Source organism: Dermacentor andersoni, chromosome 9 (assembly GCF_023375885.2).
Source record: "Dermacentor andersoni chromosome 9, qqDerAnde1_hic_scaffold, whole genome shotgun sequence".
In the NCBI taxonomy this organism is placed as follows: domain Eukaryota; kingdom Metazoa; phylum Arthropoda; class Arachnida; order Ixodida; family Ixodidae; genus Dermacentor; species Dermacentor andersoni.
In genome coordinates, this window is record NC_092822.1 from 23,391,574 (window position 1) to 23,408,808 (window position 17,235).

A 17,235-nucleotide genomic window follows, 5' to 3' on the forward strand; every position below is an offset into this window, starting at 1 on the left:
AAAAACAATGCTCCACGTCAAAAGCCAACAGCTGGCAACAGAAAGGTAGACAAAACAAACACAGGAAATCTAATCAGTATGAATACCCCAAAAGTATTCCTAACATTCAGCAAAAAAAATATATACATACGTTTTGGTCACTGGATATGAAAAATGGACCGAAAAAGCTCCGAGAGGAGTGCAGGATTGTTTTTTGAGTTTGTGCCTTCCTCACAGCACATAGCGCTGCCATGTTTACCAAGACTACTGTCCCAGCATGCCGTACACAGTAAGTGTGTTCTTTTAAAAATGTGTTAAGAATTTCAGGCGTGGTTAGGGGCCCTTTAAATGTGGCAAAAGATAGCTGCCGTCAGCTGAAGGCTCTTCCCCGTCAAAGTGTGCTGCTTCATCCTAAATAGGACCAGCTCCTGGTCTTGCGCAACCATGTTACCAATACGACAGAAATGCACCAAAGCTAGAGCCAAACTCACAGGCTTCTTCGAGAAACTTTTCGCCCATGGAATCCTCCGTCTCCACCTTGCAGGTCTTGATGGCCACAGGGACTACCTGGTTGTCGGCCTGTGTGCCAAGTTTTGTAAGATTACAGCATGGCAACAACCATGCGCAAACATTGAAGTCGTAATTGTAAAAGTACCAAAATCCTGCAGTCAGAACGGAACACCCCCCCTCTAACCCCCCCCCCCCCCCACAGTTCGCAAGATTGCCTCAAAAGAAAGGCTAAACAAGCTAGGTAGGGAATAAGTGAGAAAAAGTGTTCATAACACAGACAGAAGCTGAGAAGAAAATTACATAAAAAACATAACAAACATTCAATGTGTGTTTAATGTTCATTGCAAAAGAGCGCTGCATGTTTGCCAGCCCCATCCTCACTAACTGAATTTGGTACCGAACATGAAACATGTACTAAGCACTCTGTTGAAAACACAGGCTGACGTCAACACTTCTGCAGTTCCTTCTTAACTACAGAGCCACTAAAATTTCCCGAGTCAGAACAAGAACACAGACTATGTAAAGCAGAGATAATCTGTATCATAATCGCAAGCTGCTAGTGTGTTATTATTTTGGCGGCGACTGCTCTGTGAATGCAACAAACACATAAGAAAATAGAAAGGGATAAAAAAAACTAAAAAAACACAATTGTTTATAAAAGCTGGTTTAGAGCTCTCCATGGACAGCTGCAAGGTCTATAAGGATGTACCTTCGAAGTGTACGTCCCCTTGTGAACGTCTCCGAACTGGCCTTCACCAATGATGTCACCGAGCGTGATGTGGGAACGACAAAGTTCATAGTCTTTGGCTGCAGAAGAAAAAAAAAAAAGATGATTTGAGCACACAGCCCATTGTCACTCAAGCATTCATTTCTCACTTGGGACGAGCACTTCAAATTTCAAGTGGGCTGCAATATGCTCTTTTTATTTGTAGAAACGAACACTCTCAAAAACATGACATAAATGATTCTCATTCTCTCAAAATGAAATTTTTATTTCCTAGAAAACTCACCTGGTTTCACTCTTGCTCCAACAAAAAATTCATTCAGAGCCAGTTAGATTTACTGATCTTCATAAGAGTAAAGGAACTTTGAACTTGTTTTAAGCTAAGGTGAAGCAACCTGCTCAAAACTCGCAGAAATAATCAACTGCACTTCATTTGTCTCCACTTATTTCGACTCACTGCTTCTCTTGCAAATAAGAGTTATGCTCAGAACACAACCTGGGTTTGAGCTTGAGATGCTTGAGCTTGCAAGGAGCTTGAGATGCTATTTTCCCAGTGTCCAGACAGTGCACTTATCGAAACAAAAGTGAGCTTCATAACAAGGTTGACATTTAGGTAGCGCTGTGCGACTGATTGATTAACATTCCGATTAATTGATTAATGCTTCAATTGTAAATAATTTCTCTATCACTATTATTCGGTTCTTCTCACATGACCAAAATCAAGCAAGCATTGGCAATGAAATCCCGACGCTTCACTTGCTCAACGGTAAGGAAGTGAATAACAGATTGAGCTAGAACATTGAAATTAATATAGCATCTGTGGGTCTCTCAGGACAAAAATTACACATGCGTGATCCACTATGAGCAAACAACACCCTGCCAGTGCATGGGTGTTGAACTAGAAAAATGCCAGTTTTGCTGCAACAAAATGTTGGCGTCAATCTATCATAGCAGCAACAGGTGGAGCCACCATGCCATTTCAGCAAAATCAATATTTTTTGAGTGGCATCGCCGCAAATGACACACACTTCGGCTTTATTATGAACAATACATAAGGCTCGCACACATGGCTTTACACTTAACAGAATCCAAAGTGCCATTTGTGCAAAATTTGAGCGGGAATCAGCCGGCCATTTAGCTGGAAGTATCAGGTACACCTGGAGCTGATATTTAAGCAACACTCCGTAAATTCCCATTCATAAGTTATGTGTACTCATACAACTGTTGAACACTCCTTTTATTTTACACTGACAATTGTTTTGCTAAGCAGGTTTCCTTGTAGTACTGCGAGGAAAAAGGGATGGTGCCAGCAGACTTCAGAGTAGTTAGGGGTAACAGCGATAGATTGCACTGGTGTTGAACGGGGTACTGTAGTTGCTGGACTGAGCACAAGGTCGCGAGACTCGGACTGGCGAGTCTGTAGTGAGTTGCGGAATGGTGTAGAGAGTCACGGAGCTATGCATGGAGCAAGGTAATAAAGAATGAACGTCTGTAGGTTCGTTGTCAATTGTGAAAGTAATACTAGTTTATGCACTCGCACACTTCCGTGAATCGCATTACAATAGCTGACGTCTTATTTCCAACAACTCTTAAAGCATGTTGCAATCATTGCTGCTTTGTTTTCACTCAAATTCCGCAGCAGGATCGCATTTTCTTTCTTGTCTGCAACATTAATAAAACATTTGAGTGTTAACGTTCACTTTATATTTCCGGGCATTTCGTTTCCAAGAGGGAACTAAATGCAAGAGCATTATACATTTCTGCCATTGCTTGCTGCTTCGATGTCAAGGTGTACATAAGACTTTCTTTCCCACTTTTTTTTTTTTCAACAATACCTGCAAAGGTTCCAAGTGTTTTGTTAGTGATGCGGACTTAAAATGTGATCTTGCCAAAAACATAAGCAATATAAGAGCAGCTGTAAGAGCAATATCTTCTTTTAAGGTTGCTAGAGTAAACATTCAGGCCACTATGCATATAGAGAAAAAGCGAAAAGGAACTCACTAGCAGGTGTTGAGTAGTCGCCTTCTTCGTCAACAATTTCAGCATAGTCCTCTGCAAGGTAAGTGAGACGGTTAAGAATGAAAGCGTTCTGGCCTGACACACAAGCGCCAAGACATACCATCATTAGTAATAACAAGACAGGAAAATGACAAGTACAGAGAATGTGAAAACAGACAAGGACCAAGCTGAGAATGGGACGCTTCCTCTCTATGCCTCGTCTGCATCCCGTCTCATCCTCGCCTTTCACCTTGTCTGTTCGTGCTCTATGTGCAGTTGAACCTCGATGTAACGAGTATTGTTTAAAGTATTTTTGTGAATAACAGAGTAAACATAAACTTGTGTCCACCAATAGCAGCATGTGACGAATATATGGTTATAACTAATACTAGTGTATATAATGCAGGTGTTTTAATCTCTGAAGCGACTTCATTCCAAAATATTTTTAGTGCACTTGCAACGTCCCATCAACTAGTCCTACGAAATGTGCAAGACAGGAATAAAGACCATACGGTCCAGAAGCACTGTTACCTGAAGCACCCTGCTTCTTCGAACCGGAGGGGTTGGAATGATTCTTGTGCTTAACGCCTGACCTATGTAAGAAAATACAAGAGTCAAGTCGTCGTTGAACTTTCCATCTCTCTCCCCGAATTTCCAGCTACAATAACATAAAAAAAAATAATTGCTCCTACCTGTATTTAGGGGGATGTGCATCTGAAATCAAAAGTAAAATATGATGTCAAACACTGCCCTAGATATTATTATCACCATGCCTGTAATAACTATTTTGAAATTGCAGTCTCGAATAAAATTACAAAGAATATTTCCACACCGTCAAGAAACAGTAATTTTGCTTCTCATTGACAATGTTAAAAAGCAGTAAAGAATTTCTGCAATCTGCACGTACAGAAGCAGTTTTAAAACATTTAAGTTTTTCACAATGGACAACTAAACAACAGATTAAGGCTAATGTATTAAAGTGATAAGGACAGACATTGTGGCATTATTTCTGAGAACCGACAAGGGTTTCCAAGTGGCGACATCGTGCACCCACTTCTTGTATTTACAAGATATTCTAGAACAATCAGAAATACTAGAAGTATTTGAGAGTATTGTCAATGCAGTGAGTGCTGTTTGAAAAAACATGCTGCTACGCTAGACATGTCTTCTTTTCAGTGAAACGCGACGATTATGCACAATAATATATGACTAAGCATAACTACAACTGAGTCAGCTTATCTTGATATGAGCCACTCAAGGCCAGCGGGAGAAATGAGCCTACCTTCTTCAGCTTCCACAGTGGCTTCTACGAGGACAGAGACAAGCAGCCGAGAAGAAAGCAAGGTCAGGTGGCAAGCGTTAAAAGAGGCACAACACAGAGCAGGCAAACACGGCTAGCAAACATCACACTCACACACTCTTTCTGCAGTCGTTTATCGCAGCTTGCTACTAAAAAGAGTTACTGTGAGTCTACATTATACATAAAGTCTTGAACCATTTGTTAGTAGCAACAGAGCAAGATTTTTTTGTTGAGGAATACTGCTATGCTAAATTCCTAAACAAGAAAACAAAAAAATGTCCAACACGTTAGTCCGAAACACCTCGACTATCTCTCAGCATTTCGAAGCCAAACAAGCGCAGCAAATTTATCGCAAACTAGTTGAAGCAAGAAAGGAAGACGTCTATGACAGGTCAGACAAGGACCTGCACTATATTCTAACTGAATTCTGTTGAACAAAACAGCACCTTTAAATATGCAGGCATTGTGTTTATCTGTGTCTGGCCCATCTTCCCTGCCTTCCTTACTCGTTATCTAACTCTACTCGTTATGTAATACCAACCAGATCACCCCTAAACCTTGCTTAAATTTATTGCATTGGCCTCATTCACAGATTCAACACGAAGGCATCATTCCATTGGGCAACAAACTGTCTGACATAGTTCACAAACAAAGTGGCATCATCAGCCATGTTGGAACAAAATGCAAATTTCAGTAATTGCAGTCAATTTTGTGTGATACTGTGACCAACAGAATGTTATTTCCAGACAATGTTGGCCCAGTGTGATGGCGGCCCAGTTAAACATGTCTCATTTTTGCATTTGCTGGGAAAATAGAACTGAATGTCAATGTCTGTCACATTCTGGAAGACCTACTTTGACTGCCGTAATCAAAAACCTGCAAACACCTGCACAGAAACCTGCGATGATCACCTAAACCGCAAGGTATTATTTTTTTTGGAATGCTCTTTATGCTCCTCTAGTAGCCCTCATGATACTTCGCACACTTCTGAACATACAGAGCTTTTTGTACTGTTATGGCTTGCTCCTCTTAAAACTTGATGCTACCATGAATCAACATACGAACGTGATGAGCTGAATAAAGGTTAAACAGCCAGACTCGCAGCATTCCGACAACACAGCAGCACAGAGCATAAAAAGTAAGCATGCGGCAGATTAGCAAAGCAAGCAAAAAGGACACACGAAAGGTATCACACGGACAGGCAGACAGGAAACAAATACCTGAACCTCAAACAATCAGCAGAGTTAGTTCATGTCAATGCAGGTGAAGCTTCATGTCAGTGCAGCAGTAATTGAGACGGTCGGCGAGGTTGTCAAGAATATGTCAAGAATGTCAGTAATCATTCGTAGCCTAGTCACATGTACAGGTTTAACACTTGTTAAAAGCACGGCTGGAATAGTAAAAGCAGCACGAAAAAGGACACAGAGAGAAGGACAAAAAAAACAAGACAAGCTGATGCGGTCCTTCTCTCTGTCCTTATACTTGCATCCTTTTTCGTGCTACTTTAATCATTACAACCATGAATACGCACCACCTTGCCCAACTTTCAGTGGCCACCAAGTGTGTTGCCAAATGGCCACTCATGAATGTTGGAGTTGAAGCCAATGCAATCCGAAGTGCCGTCAAAAAGCTGCCACCATAAGTTTAAGACTCAGCAGAAAGCCAAGTATAATCCTATGCGTATGCCGTATAGCCTTGGTGCCATCAAAGGTAATTTTTGTAGACAACAATCCAGGATATGAATTTTCATAGCCCCACACCTGAGATAATAAATGCCAGCTGGCAAGGCTCTACATGCTGGTGAACCCAGCAGGAGAACTATTGCCTGTAGCACGAAGGAACTAATGACAGGTGCATCACAAAGGTTTTTCGCATGGACCAGTGTCCCTTATTCGTAATTCAATACTGACTATAGGCACGTTTCAAATTTCCGATAGAAGTCGGCCACACCAGAATCTGGGAAGTCTACGTGACTGGGACATTTCTCCCAGCAAAATGTACCTTTACGGCTCCAGAAGGAAGCCTGTGTCCCTTGGATCAGCCGGCAGTAGCCATCCACCAAGTCAGCAATGCTCTCCGCAACCGCCAGTGATGGGCAGGAGATGCTTAGCACCTGAAACGAAATTTGATTTGACCGACAGAAAAGCCCATCTGCCTTTGCCTAATTGAGTGACCAATAGATTGATTCTTTGTTAATTGATTTTATGTTATATTATGTTGAACTTATGTTATTCTTGGCTTCTGACCATTGTACTTTTTGCTGTATTTTGGATGGGTCTGACAATGCATGCTTTAAATAGATGTTTGTGTTTCTCATAAATTTTTGCCAAGTTTGTATGGTAGTGAAGGGGTTAAGAGGACTTATGGTGCACCTAGATGGTGTATACTTCACATTGTAAGAAAGCGTGAGACCGCACACACCAAAAAATAAAAAGAATGAACAAAGGACAGGCATTTGAGGAGACATGTATCTCAAAAATAACATTATCTTTTTCATTAGCTAAAGGGTCCTGGAAAGATACACTAAATCACTTTACACTGATAAAGTATTCTTTGAAAACTATATTTTCATTAATTTCACTGTAATAGGTTGATTATTAGAAGAGAGAACAAAGGTCCAATTTTCATTTCTTGAATTTCACATGAAAACCCCGGCACCGGTAGGTTGGTGTGACATAATGGATTTCAATGTATCTTCTTGTATTTGGGTTGTTGTGGCTAGGCAGAGGTTCTTGAAACTTGTTCAGTCAAGTCTTTAGTTCCTTTCGAATGCAATAGTCCATATTTGCCGATAAAAAATTAATTAGGGATGAGCGCACAACGTGAAGATCTATGACGTCACAGCTGGCTGGTTTGAGAACTTTCAAGGCGTTGTCACCTACCTTTTGTTTCTGTGCATTTTCTGATTCGGCAAGCCTCTTTTCACGCTAAGAATGGGTTCATTGTTATTTTAGTAGGCTAATTTATTAGTACAATTCAAATAATTTTTCTCGCTAGTGTCTCTCTTAACGTCTAGAACAGTGGCATGCTATTTTCTGTGCTACCCTCTTTCATTCAGTAAAAGTACTTCACGTCTAGAGCACTGTACTTTGCGTGCGGTCTTCTTGGCACTAATGACAAGTGGCCTCCTTTATTAGTTAATATTACTAAGCTGCATCTTCGGTGTAAACACGTGATACTTGCCCCGAGTTGCCAATTATTGCAAGCACTTACCTCAGAGGCCCCCGCAATCTTCAGCTGAAGCACCGGCTTTGGGTTGACATCGCTGACTATGGTCTGAATACTCTGGACCTGCTGGAAGTTCGCTATGTGATTCAGCTGCAAGAGAAAAGGGGGGGGGGGAACAATAGGGACGTTCTTTAACTACAGTTAAAGAACAAAGAACGAGGAAAGGAGTAACACAACCTATCTGACCTGTAATGATAGGCACAGGCATCTAACGGGAGTCACACACGCACAACCCCCCACTCGTGCACACAAGTACATGTACAAAGAACACATACACAAGCTGATTCTACACGCAAACAGACAAGACACACAAATAAGCACATGAACACAAGCCTGATGCATAAGGCATCAAGTTTTTCTACTCTATCCTATATCTATACTTTCCATCATTGTACTATTGACTGTACCCTGCATTGTACCGTCTATTGTGCAGAGCACACAATGTTTTGCACGAAATGTCTCTATCTTCTTTTTTTTTAATATATTGCCTATTTGTTGTTGCTTTCGTTACTGTACCGTAACGTATTCCTGCCTAAAGCCTGCAACTCAAGTCGGCAGCACTGAAATAAAAAAGATGCAGTATTGCCCGAAAAGCAAAGCATTGATTGCGATAGCAAATTAATAGACAGCTGTATGAAAAGGACAGTAGTTTTATCGACCATATAAACGTGGAAGCATTCGATCACTAACCGGATTAACAAGCACAGTGTCAGCGTGCACAAGCATACATGAACCCACACACTCGATGAGCGTGGACACTTGCTGTCAAAACGCTGGTGTGAGCAAGTGCGGCAGCAGCAGCGAGTGAAGTGACCCTCGTGCTGTCTATCGCTTCGACGCAAGAGCGGCGAGAACACTTCACGCACAAAGGCATGAGCCATCTGCAAACCCATTTTAAGATACGGCGCACGTGACCATTCGTGGTCGTGCAAAGCATGCACTTGTTGGCGAATTCGAAGCCGCCCTTCCCCCCCCCCCTCCTTCCTGCACTGCCTCCCCGGTTTCCTCCCTATCGCGTGCAAGATTCAGCCGAGATCATAAGTTCCCCTTGCGCCCAGTCACGAAATACGCAGTTACTGCCGTAGCAAAACAACACCCCCCCTCCTCCCTCCCTCCCTTTTTCCTTCCCTCCCATGCCCCCATGGCCTTTCATGCGACAGAAGACGGTGCAAGTTTGCACTCCGCTTTCCTCTATTGCACGTGCCAGATTGAGTCGCGATCACCGGCTTCCCTCATGTGCTTTCACTCGCACATGCAGCACATGATGCACAGCGACAGTATTGTCGCCCTTGGACTTTATACGCAACATCACGGCAACTGCGACAGCGACGGCAAAAATGCACCTGAAGTGTTCATATAATTGGTATCACAATAATAAATAAACACATAAATAAATCATACTCAAAGAACAGCACTCACACATATGCACACACAAACAAAGCACACAAACACGAAGTGCAAATTGGCTTCACAAGGCAAGCAACAGACAAAAAGCATTGCTCTAATGCAGTTCCAACAAACGAAAATACTGGAGTCATGACAAAAACTAAATGCATGCTCGCGATCAAAAGCAACTAACACTACTGCTCAAGGAATGCACATTACGCACTACAAGAAAAACTTCTGCACAAGGCACAAACCTGTCCATTTCGGTCTGTAAGGTAGCCAATGCCAAGTTCCTGGTTCACAACCAACTCCACAGGTACACTCCAACCAGTCTGCATAAAACGGAAAGAACACTGTAAACGCCTGAAATCTTAATGTACACCCAAATATGTGAAATAATTTAGGCTCCACAAAAAACAAATATGTTAAAGAGAAAGTAACCTGCACATGACAGGATTAAAAAACATATAATTTCTAAATTCTTTGGTGCTTGAATATAACATCAAAAGCAAATTCAACGTCTCTAAATTTGAAAGAAAGAAATAATATGTTGTATTGTGTGGTGGGGTTTTAAAATGTATTATTCCATCAGATGCAATGAACAACAAAAATTCCATGGGCAAAAATCAGCATAGGAGCACCAACACCACGGCCATCGTGACATTGTTGTTTCTGCCAGCGTCCAGACCACATACAATTCAACTGTGCCTCAATACTGTGCTTGCAAGATCGAAAGATGATGGCTGCCGCTTTTGCCTGTGTCAACAGTCGACCGTTGTCAGAGGACAACATATTTGGCGCCTGTGCATGCAAACAGTGAAGTGTGCAAGTTAATTACGACCTTAACGAAAATTCTTACACACTCGTTTTTAGACTCTTAAGAGGTGTTATACAATATGGTTACAAAATTTCTCCGCTGCCCTGGCAGAACGAAGGGCAGTATCAATTTTGAAGTTAGAGAGAATAGGGGCCACATCATGGGCGATGTGCACCAAAAGTCTGAAGTGTGTAGGTTAACATAAGTCTTGCAAATAATTAATGAACGCTCATTTTCTTATTCTTTAGGGGAGTTATATGACAAAACATACTCTGTTTCCCCAGTGTCCTGGGAGAACCAAGCATGGCACCGAGAGTCAATTTGCATGAGCGCAGAGAGGTCACGCTGACCACTCTGCCCTTCTTACCATTTAACATTATCCCTCACCATCTTTTGCAGCGGTTAACAAGTATGGCGAACAATTATGTTTGCCATACACCCCTCGTGCTAGTGCAGATGTGTACTTTATATGGTGTCGTGTTCCGAGTGCCCTAACTGAGGTTCACTACACCAGTGCCGAGGTGTAAAATGAGATTACGAATGCTCTCACAATGTGGACAAGAGTTGGCATCTACCACAGCACTCCTGCAACTCTGCAACTGGGCTGGGCTTTACGACGTCGCCGGCGCGAGGCGTTCAGGCACATCGTGCTTCGTTCCCACGAATGCAGGCGCACTGAATGGCGTAACGATTACATAAAAGTTTATTTGCCGAAACAAGTTAAAAATGCAAAGAAAGCTCACCCCCAGGGCACAAGAGAAGTTCTCCCGGTCGTAAGGGAGCACCTGACGCACCAACTCGAGGAATCGCATCATGCACTGGGTCTCGCTCAGCTGCGAGCACTTTTTGAACTGTGCCTGGATCAGCTTGCGCAGGTTCTTCGGCTGCAGAAATAGAGCACAGCGGTTACTATGAATGAACCGAGGACAACTGCGAGGTCAGCACACACAATGCAAAAGCAGAAGGCTTGCAATAAATACTGTTTCGTAGTGTAGTTTGCATGGTCAATGTAAGTACGGACACAAGCACAAGTAGACTGCTTCAAGCTACTGTTTCACCTAGTGTTCCACACTCCACAGGCAACGCTATGGAACCTACACAAGTACTAGTGCTCTAATGGGGCTGTCAAGGCACTTGGTGCATTTCGCAGTGCAGTTGCTACTGGCCTGAGATGTTTTCTACAATGTAACTACCGAATTTACCCGAATATGACACGCCCCTAAATCTAATGCACACCCAATTTTCGTGGGCTTAAAGTAAGAAAACAAAAGTGCACCGGAATGTAACATGCCACCAATTCATTAAAAGAATAGCGTGCTCCACCCACCACCCCCTTGTTCTTACAGGGGGGTGGTGGGTGTCATCATACAAGCATTGCAAAGGCAGTTTGTGTCCGATTGCACCACGCAGGCAACATTTGGCCCAATGTTCCTAAAAAAGACATTTAAAAAAAGGGCGCGTGTCCCTAAGCTTCGCCGAGACAGACGCTGCCACTAAAGAGGTTGCTATCGAGTCACGATAGGGGCCAGGCAAGTGCATGCTGATTGGTCAAGTTCGAATTGTCAGGTGAAGGCCAATTTTAGGATCAAATTAACGAAAGTTTTGGCCCATAGAGATGTGTGGGCGCCGGCTGAGACCATTAGTTGGGATTGAACTAACCAGAAAGACTAATACAACCGGAGTTGAATTAACAGAAGTCAATGTACATACATTGTATTTTGCAACCTAAGAGTACGAGAAAATGTTACACCGAATTGCAAGAAGCATATTTATGGTATCTATATTTCATATGTGACTCAATATTTTTTCTTCACAAATGCAAGAAGCAAGAGAAGTCTCACAGAAGTGCTATGATCAATCATTGAAGAAGTTTCCAAAAGCCGTTGCAACTAACACAAAGAAACGAACCAGCAGGTGCATGTTGGACGCTTCCAAACATTCGACCAGAAGCAATATTTTTGTGTGTGAGGAAAGACCGAATACATGACCGTAAACGGTTAAAGGTCAGTGTCCCACATACGTGTGGCACCTTGAATGCGTCAACAAAGAGGACGGCACCTTGTTGGCTGAAATGACTTGGGCTGGAAGGAACTTGTGCAGCCCAATCTCCTTCTCGATCAGCTCATAGTTGGACTTCTTGTCGAGCGCCCCATGGGTCATGTCCTTGCAAAATCTCCTGCGCAGGAAATTTGCAATCAGGTGACTGATGCCTGGACAAAGGCAGCGCAGTTGCCTACTATAAGCATGCCAAGTGCTGGAGCATAATGTTGTGAAAGATGTAGCACTCAAAGTGAACCGAGTAGTAATACACCATTTTCTGAGCTGGTTACCAAACTTCTCCAACAAAAGGCTAGCACAGCTACTAACTGACCCCTAAAATGACAAAGCCAATGCAAGTTGTAAAGTACTCTAGACAACTGAACTTAAAGCCACATACTACTCCATCGCACCAAATCCATGTAGTACAACGAAAGCTATCAGTCGCATCAGCTGTGGGGACACTCGACTCTCTCACATCCTCCTGACCATGCCCCCTGCTTAACTCAATCTCCAGGCATTCAGCTTTACAGCATAACAAACACACAGCAGGTGGGAGTCGGCGTTGTAGTTATGCAGCTACAATGAAAGGTGGCGCGAGTGTTCTGATGCTAGCACCACCTGACATTGTGGCTAACTCAGACTTGGGAAGAACTTGCTCCCTTCTCTTTCGCTACAGGACACTGGCACACACGGATTGACCGTGCACTTGTCGGTGTGCTTCGCAAGGCTAACATGTGGAGGGCTTTTCATCCGGCTTCGAAGTGCAGCACTGACATGGCGAAACACAATCCCTAGCACATGCTTCTGTCTGCGAATTACTTGGGCGCCAGTGTCTGGCCTGATTAACATTATTCGACCGGTATTCTTGCATGGTGTCGCTGTCACTACGGTGTCATCATTGTCGTTACGACGTGACAACATAAAGAACGCTGAACAGCAGCAGTTCCTGGTCTTCTTAGGCCCTAAGGAACCCTATATTATTTCTTAACTGCTCAGGAAATTACATGTGCTTGCTTTTTGGCAATAAAACAAGGACCACCTTGATCACTTGTCATGAAACAATGGACCACCTGTCCAGCAGTGGTGCAGAGCCCATAAGGGGGCCTGAACCTTTCTGTGGTGTTTGCCACACAACCATAAATATGAAGAACACTACACAACAGCAGGTTCTACCCCTTTTAGGCCCTAGGAAACCCCTTTGACATTACTTTAGAGTCATTTCTGTAAATAAAATCAGCTGGACATCAGCAGTGTCTGTGTTGTCTCTTGCCTCTGTCTATCTTTAACCTTGCGCTATCAGTAATGCCAGGACAGCCAACAAACTAGCCCAAACCTTTACATTAGCAACCATATGATATTTCGTAACTGCTCAGGAAGTTCCATGCCCTTGTCTTTTGGCAACGAATCAAAGACCACCTTGATCATCTGCCAAAGATCAACAGATAACATCTTGAAGGGGCAGCGCAGTAAGACAAAGACAGAAGGCAGGAACACACAGGACAGCGCTGAACTTACAACTAACTTTCAGCGCTGTCCTGTGTGTTCCTACCTTCTGTCTTCGTCTTACTGCGCTGCCCCTTCAAGATGTTCAACCAGTACCAACTTGCCCAAATGTCGATCCTTCTACAACAGATAACCTGACCAGCAGTGCTGCACATTGAGCAAACGAGGAACATCTCAGTGCTAAAAAGATGAAGCGACAAACATTTTTTTAAGGAAACCCCATAGGAATGCACAGAAAATTACAAATACTTACCTAATTTCTAAGCAACCTAGATGAATTGCCAGGTCTTGATCCACATTGATACACTTTCGCAGATAGTCGTTTTTGACCTGGGCGAATGGGAGGATGTAGTGTCACAATCTCACTTCCCACTACTGACCAGAGCTGAACGCTGTACAGTCATCGTAAATTCAAACAAAAGTGACACGAGCGCAACTTGCAATCTTTTAACCTATACTGACTATTCCAATACACACACACTGTCACACCTACAAATAACGAACACAGATGTAACAAATTACTAAGTACTAAACGAAGTAAGCCTAAACTATTTCTTGCCAATATCAGCATGTAACAATATATAACATGTTTATAACAAACATTGGATATAATGAAGGTATCTGTTCACGTCAGATGTGACTTAGTTACTGCAACGAGGCTTGTTCTCGCTATGCATGCATTTGTGTGCAACGAAGAATCAGTTCTCAGAATCCAGTGAAAATAGAGACATTAAAATGAAAGCTTCGTATGGTGCCACCTTCTACATGTGCCACACACACACATGCATCTATATATGGACAAATTTAAAACAATCAGACGTGACCAGAGCTGCTACTGACTTGAACTGAACAGCTCTATTCAAACACCATGAAATGAACACAAAATCAAATGAAACTGGCACGAACAGAACTTGTGGATTTCAAATGTCTACCAGCTCTTCCTTCTTTTTTACAATTTTCTCACCTCAAATGAAAAGGGGCTTGTACAATCTACCTTGAGCGAATGTGGAATTTTGTTCAATCACGTGAGCTGGTTGGTACATGAGTGACTAAATTTTTTTTCATGTATAATTTTCACCACTTGCGGTTCTTTTATTAAAGCATGTACGCAAATATTCTAGCATTACACCCTCACTGGAATGCAGCTGTGGCTGCATGGAACTGAACTCGCAACTCCGTGCTCAGCAACAGAGCGCCATAGTCAATTCCTTAAATTTTTCTTGTGAACTGGTGTGCTGTTCCACTGCGCTTAGAAAATCCTGCACTGCTTACACATCAATATGACGAACACGATATTTAATATGTTGTATATAACGAATCATCAGATATAGCGAAGTTAATATAACCTGTTTATTGGAGATATCAACATGTAACCAATATATGCGTACATAAAATTAGATATAATGAAGGCATTTTCATGCCGGATGTGATTTCATTGTGATGAGATTGGACTGTATAGACAATGAGCACACATATCCTACTTTCCATTTGGTAAGGGCACTTGCTGACTCACCTGTCTGTAGAAGTATGCAAAGAGCACAGGGTCCTTGTCATGGAATTCTTTCAAGTTACTGAGCAGGTAGCGTACCCTTAGCTCAAACCTGCAAGGATGACAACACAATTTTCTTTCTTTTTGGCTTCACATGGGCATTTTCCCATTTTCCCTGTTTGATTTCCAAAAAATGACGGAACGACCTTAAAAAACACTAGAAGCATCAAGACATTTCAAGCCAACAAATTAATACAGAGAGACCATGAAGCAGTAATGCTACCAGCACAGACACACGCATCATCAATATTCCATTTTTTTCATCCCTTAACCAAACCTTTCTGGTCGATGTTGCATTTTATATCCTGCAATATGGATCTGCTTTACAACCAGATGAAAGGTAATGAAATTACTTTTTTAATTACTATGCTAGAGTCAACCTATGAGCTGAACATGTTACAGCAGACACCAACAGCTCTGAAGGAACCCACGTCAAAAACTCATAACAGCTATCACTGTAGGATGCCTATGGCAATGTTTCTTACCCTGCTAGAGCACAGGACTACTTGGCTATAATTTAGTACTGCGTCAGGTGCCCAATAGCCCTAGCTTATATATACAGTATGGTTCACTCGCAAAGGAAAACCCCTAATTAGTATTCAATAATCATAAATGTATCAGCAGCTTCGTAGAAGAAATGAGTTTGATGCAACATTTTATGTAGAACTATGCTATTGGTGAAAAGTAATTGTCAATGCCTTCAGGTCAAGATTGAGCTGTAATCAGTCATGAAACACTAATTCAGTGTTCTCTTTAACAGTGGACCATACTGCACAAAGCCAACTACTCAACTAGGGATCGAGCACAAGCATGCAGCAGTAACGTACATTCAAAACTAGTGATACAAGGACCAACTTCAACGAGCAGCTTCAACAGACCCAACCTTAAATAGGCACTGAAACACTTTTTGAACACAGTAAGATAATGTTTGAACACACCAGCCAAATATTATGCCACCAGACAAGCACTAAGAAAAGCGCGAGTTGTCTCTACTAGACTTCTACAAGTGTTAGTCACAACAAGCGCTAGCACTTGTCTTCCGTGTACTTGCTTGTCCAGTTTAAGGTCTGCCCTTGTTAACTTGAAGAAAAGAGCGCTACGAAGACGCGGACTAAAAGAAGAACATGTACGACGGACATGTACGACGTGTCCGTCGTACATGTTCTTCTTTTAGTCTTCGTAGTGCTCTTTTCTTCAAGTATGCAAAACCAACTCGCCCACATCAGCTTCTGCTGCCCTTGTTAAACATGCAAGTATGAGCCACTATCCCTGCAACACGTTCCATTAACCCTACCAGAACTTCTAAGCAAACGGCAAGCGACGGTTGCTAAGACGTGCCATCACCCCTGTCACCGCTCCTCTGTGGCCAACAGGCACATTTGTAATATGCCAGCCTTGGAAAGTTACCAAAAGCATACCGTGCAAAGAAGAAAAAAGGAGAAATGAGCAATCGGCAGCGCACTATTATCAATTCCATCTTAGGTGAGGGAGAACAGGGAAAGTAAACATTCATTATACCTTCATTCATGAAAGGGAAAAATTATGCACTTTCCTCCACCTTGCGGGCTTCCGCAGAACTTACTTTCCATATCTTCATTCATATTACGTCATTCTCAAAAAGTCTGTGGAAATGTATTCCCCGAAAGGTGTCGCACTCATGCTATTATGTTGCTCAAGTTTCAGGAAATGGTGTTTCGGGGCCCTTTCAATGGTGGCCTGTGTGACAGGAGTGTAGCAGTCATGTGACTACTTGCCTCCAATCGTTGGTGTTTTGCTGCGGGAGGTACTTCTCGACCACCTGGAACATGGTGGTGTCCTGGTGGAGCCACCGCACCTCCCCCGATGCAGGGTGGAAGAGGCGCAATGCCAACAGGCACTCCAGGGGCAGTGGCCGTTCCGACAGCTGCGATGACAGCAGCCGCAGGATGCCCTGCATGTGCGTGCACGCAGGCATCGGAAGGGTTAGAAGACAGGCGTAAGGACACCACATCTACAGAAACTGCAACAGACTGCATTACGTGGCTACTCCAAAAGCGCTACATCAAAGGCTTTACTGGCAGTGTTTAAATGTGATACTTTCGTTCTTGTTGTTAGCAGTAACGGTCAACCGATAACTGTCGAACAATCAAGCAATAATGATCAATCGTGATTTGCAAATAAATTAAGTACCTCCAGAAGAAGTGCATTGGCAAGTATCTGGA

General features: G+C 42.7%; 1 protein-coding gene across 4 annotated transcripts in view; it reads right to left on the minus strand.

Moving 5' to 3' along the window:
• The window catches only part of LOC126527282 (focal adhesion kinase 1-like), an 82,207-nt gene that overhangs the window by 24,214 nt on the left and 40,758 nt on the right, over nucleotides 1-17,235 (minus strand). For 2 of the 4 annotated variants that reach the window (XM_050175065.3, XM_050175066.3), the window contains exons 3-16: nucleotides 16,789-16,964; nucleotides 14,999-15,086; nucleotides 13,739-13,815; nucleotides 12,001-12,118; nucleotides 10,686-10,826; nucleotides 9,380-9,457; nucleotides 7,725-7,829; nucleotides 6,513-6,624; nucleotides 4,494-4,517; nucleotides 3,904-3,925; nucleotides 3,743-3,804; nucleotides 3,215-3,265; nucleotides 1,199-1,296; nucleotides 471-558 (exon numbers count right to left, since the gene is read on the minus strand). In XM_050175065.3, the coding sequence (XP_050031022.1) occupies nucleotides 471-558; nucleotides 1,199-1,296; nucleotides 3,215-3,265; nucleotides 3,743-3,804; nucleotides 3,904-3,925; nucleotides 4,494-4,517; nucleotides 6,513-6,624; nucleotides 7,725-7,829; nucleotides 9,380-9,457; nucleotides 10,686-10,826; nucleotides 12,001-12,118; nucleotides 13,739-13,815; nucleotides 14,999-15,086; nucleotides 16,789-16,964 (1,240 nt within the window). The remainder of the gene's footprint in view (nucleotides 1-470; nucleotides 559-1,198; nucleotides 1,297-3,214; nucleotides 3,266-3,742; nucleotides 3,805-3,903; nucleotides 3,926-4,493; nucleotides 4,518-6,512; nucleotides 6,625-7,724; nucleotides 7,830-9,379; nucleotides 9,458-10,685; nucleotides 10,827-12,000; nucleotides 12,119-13,738; nucleotides 13,816-14,998; nucleotides 15,087-16,788; nucleotides 16,965-17,235) is intronic. The other 2 variants (XM_055068645.2, XM_050175063.3) reach the window with 1 other exon arrangement.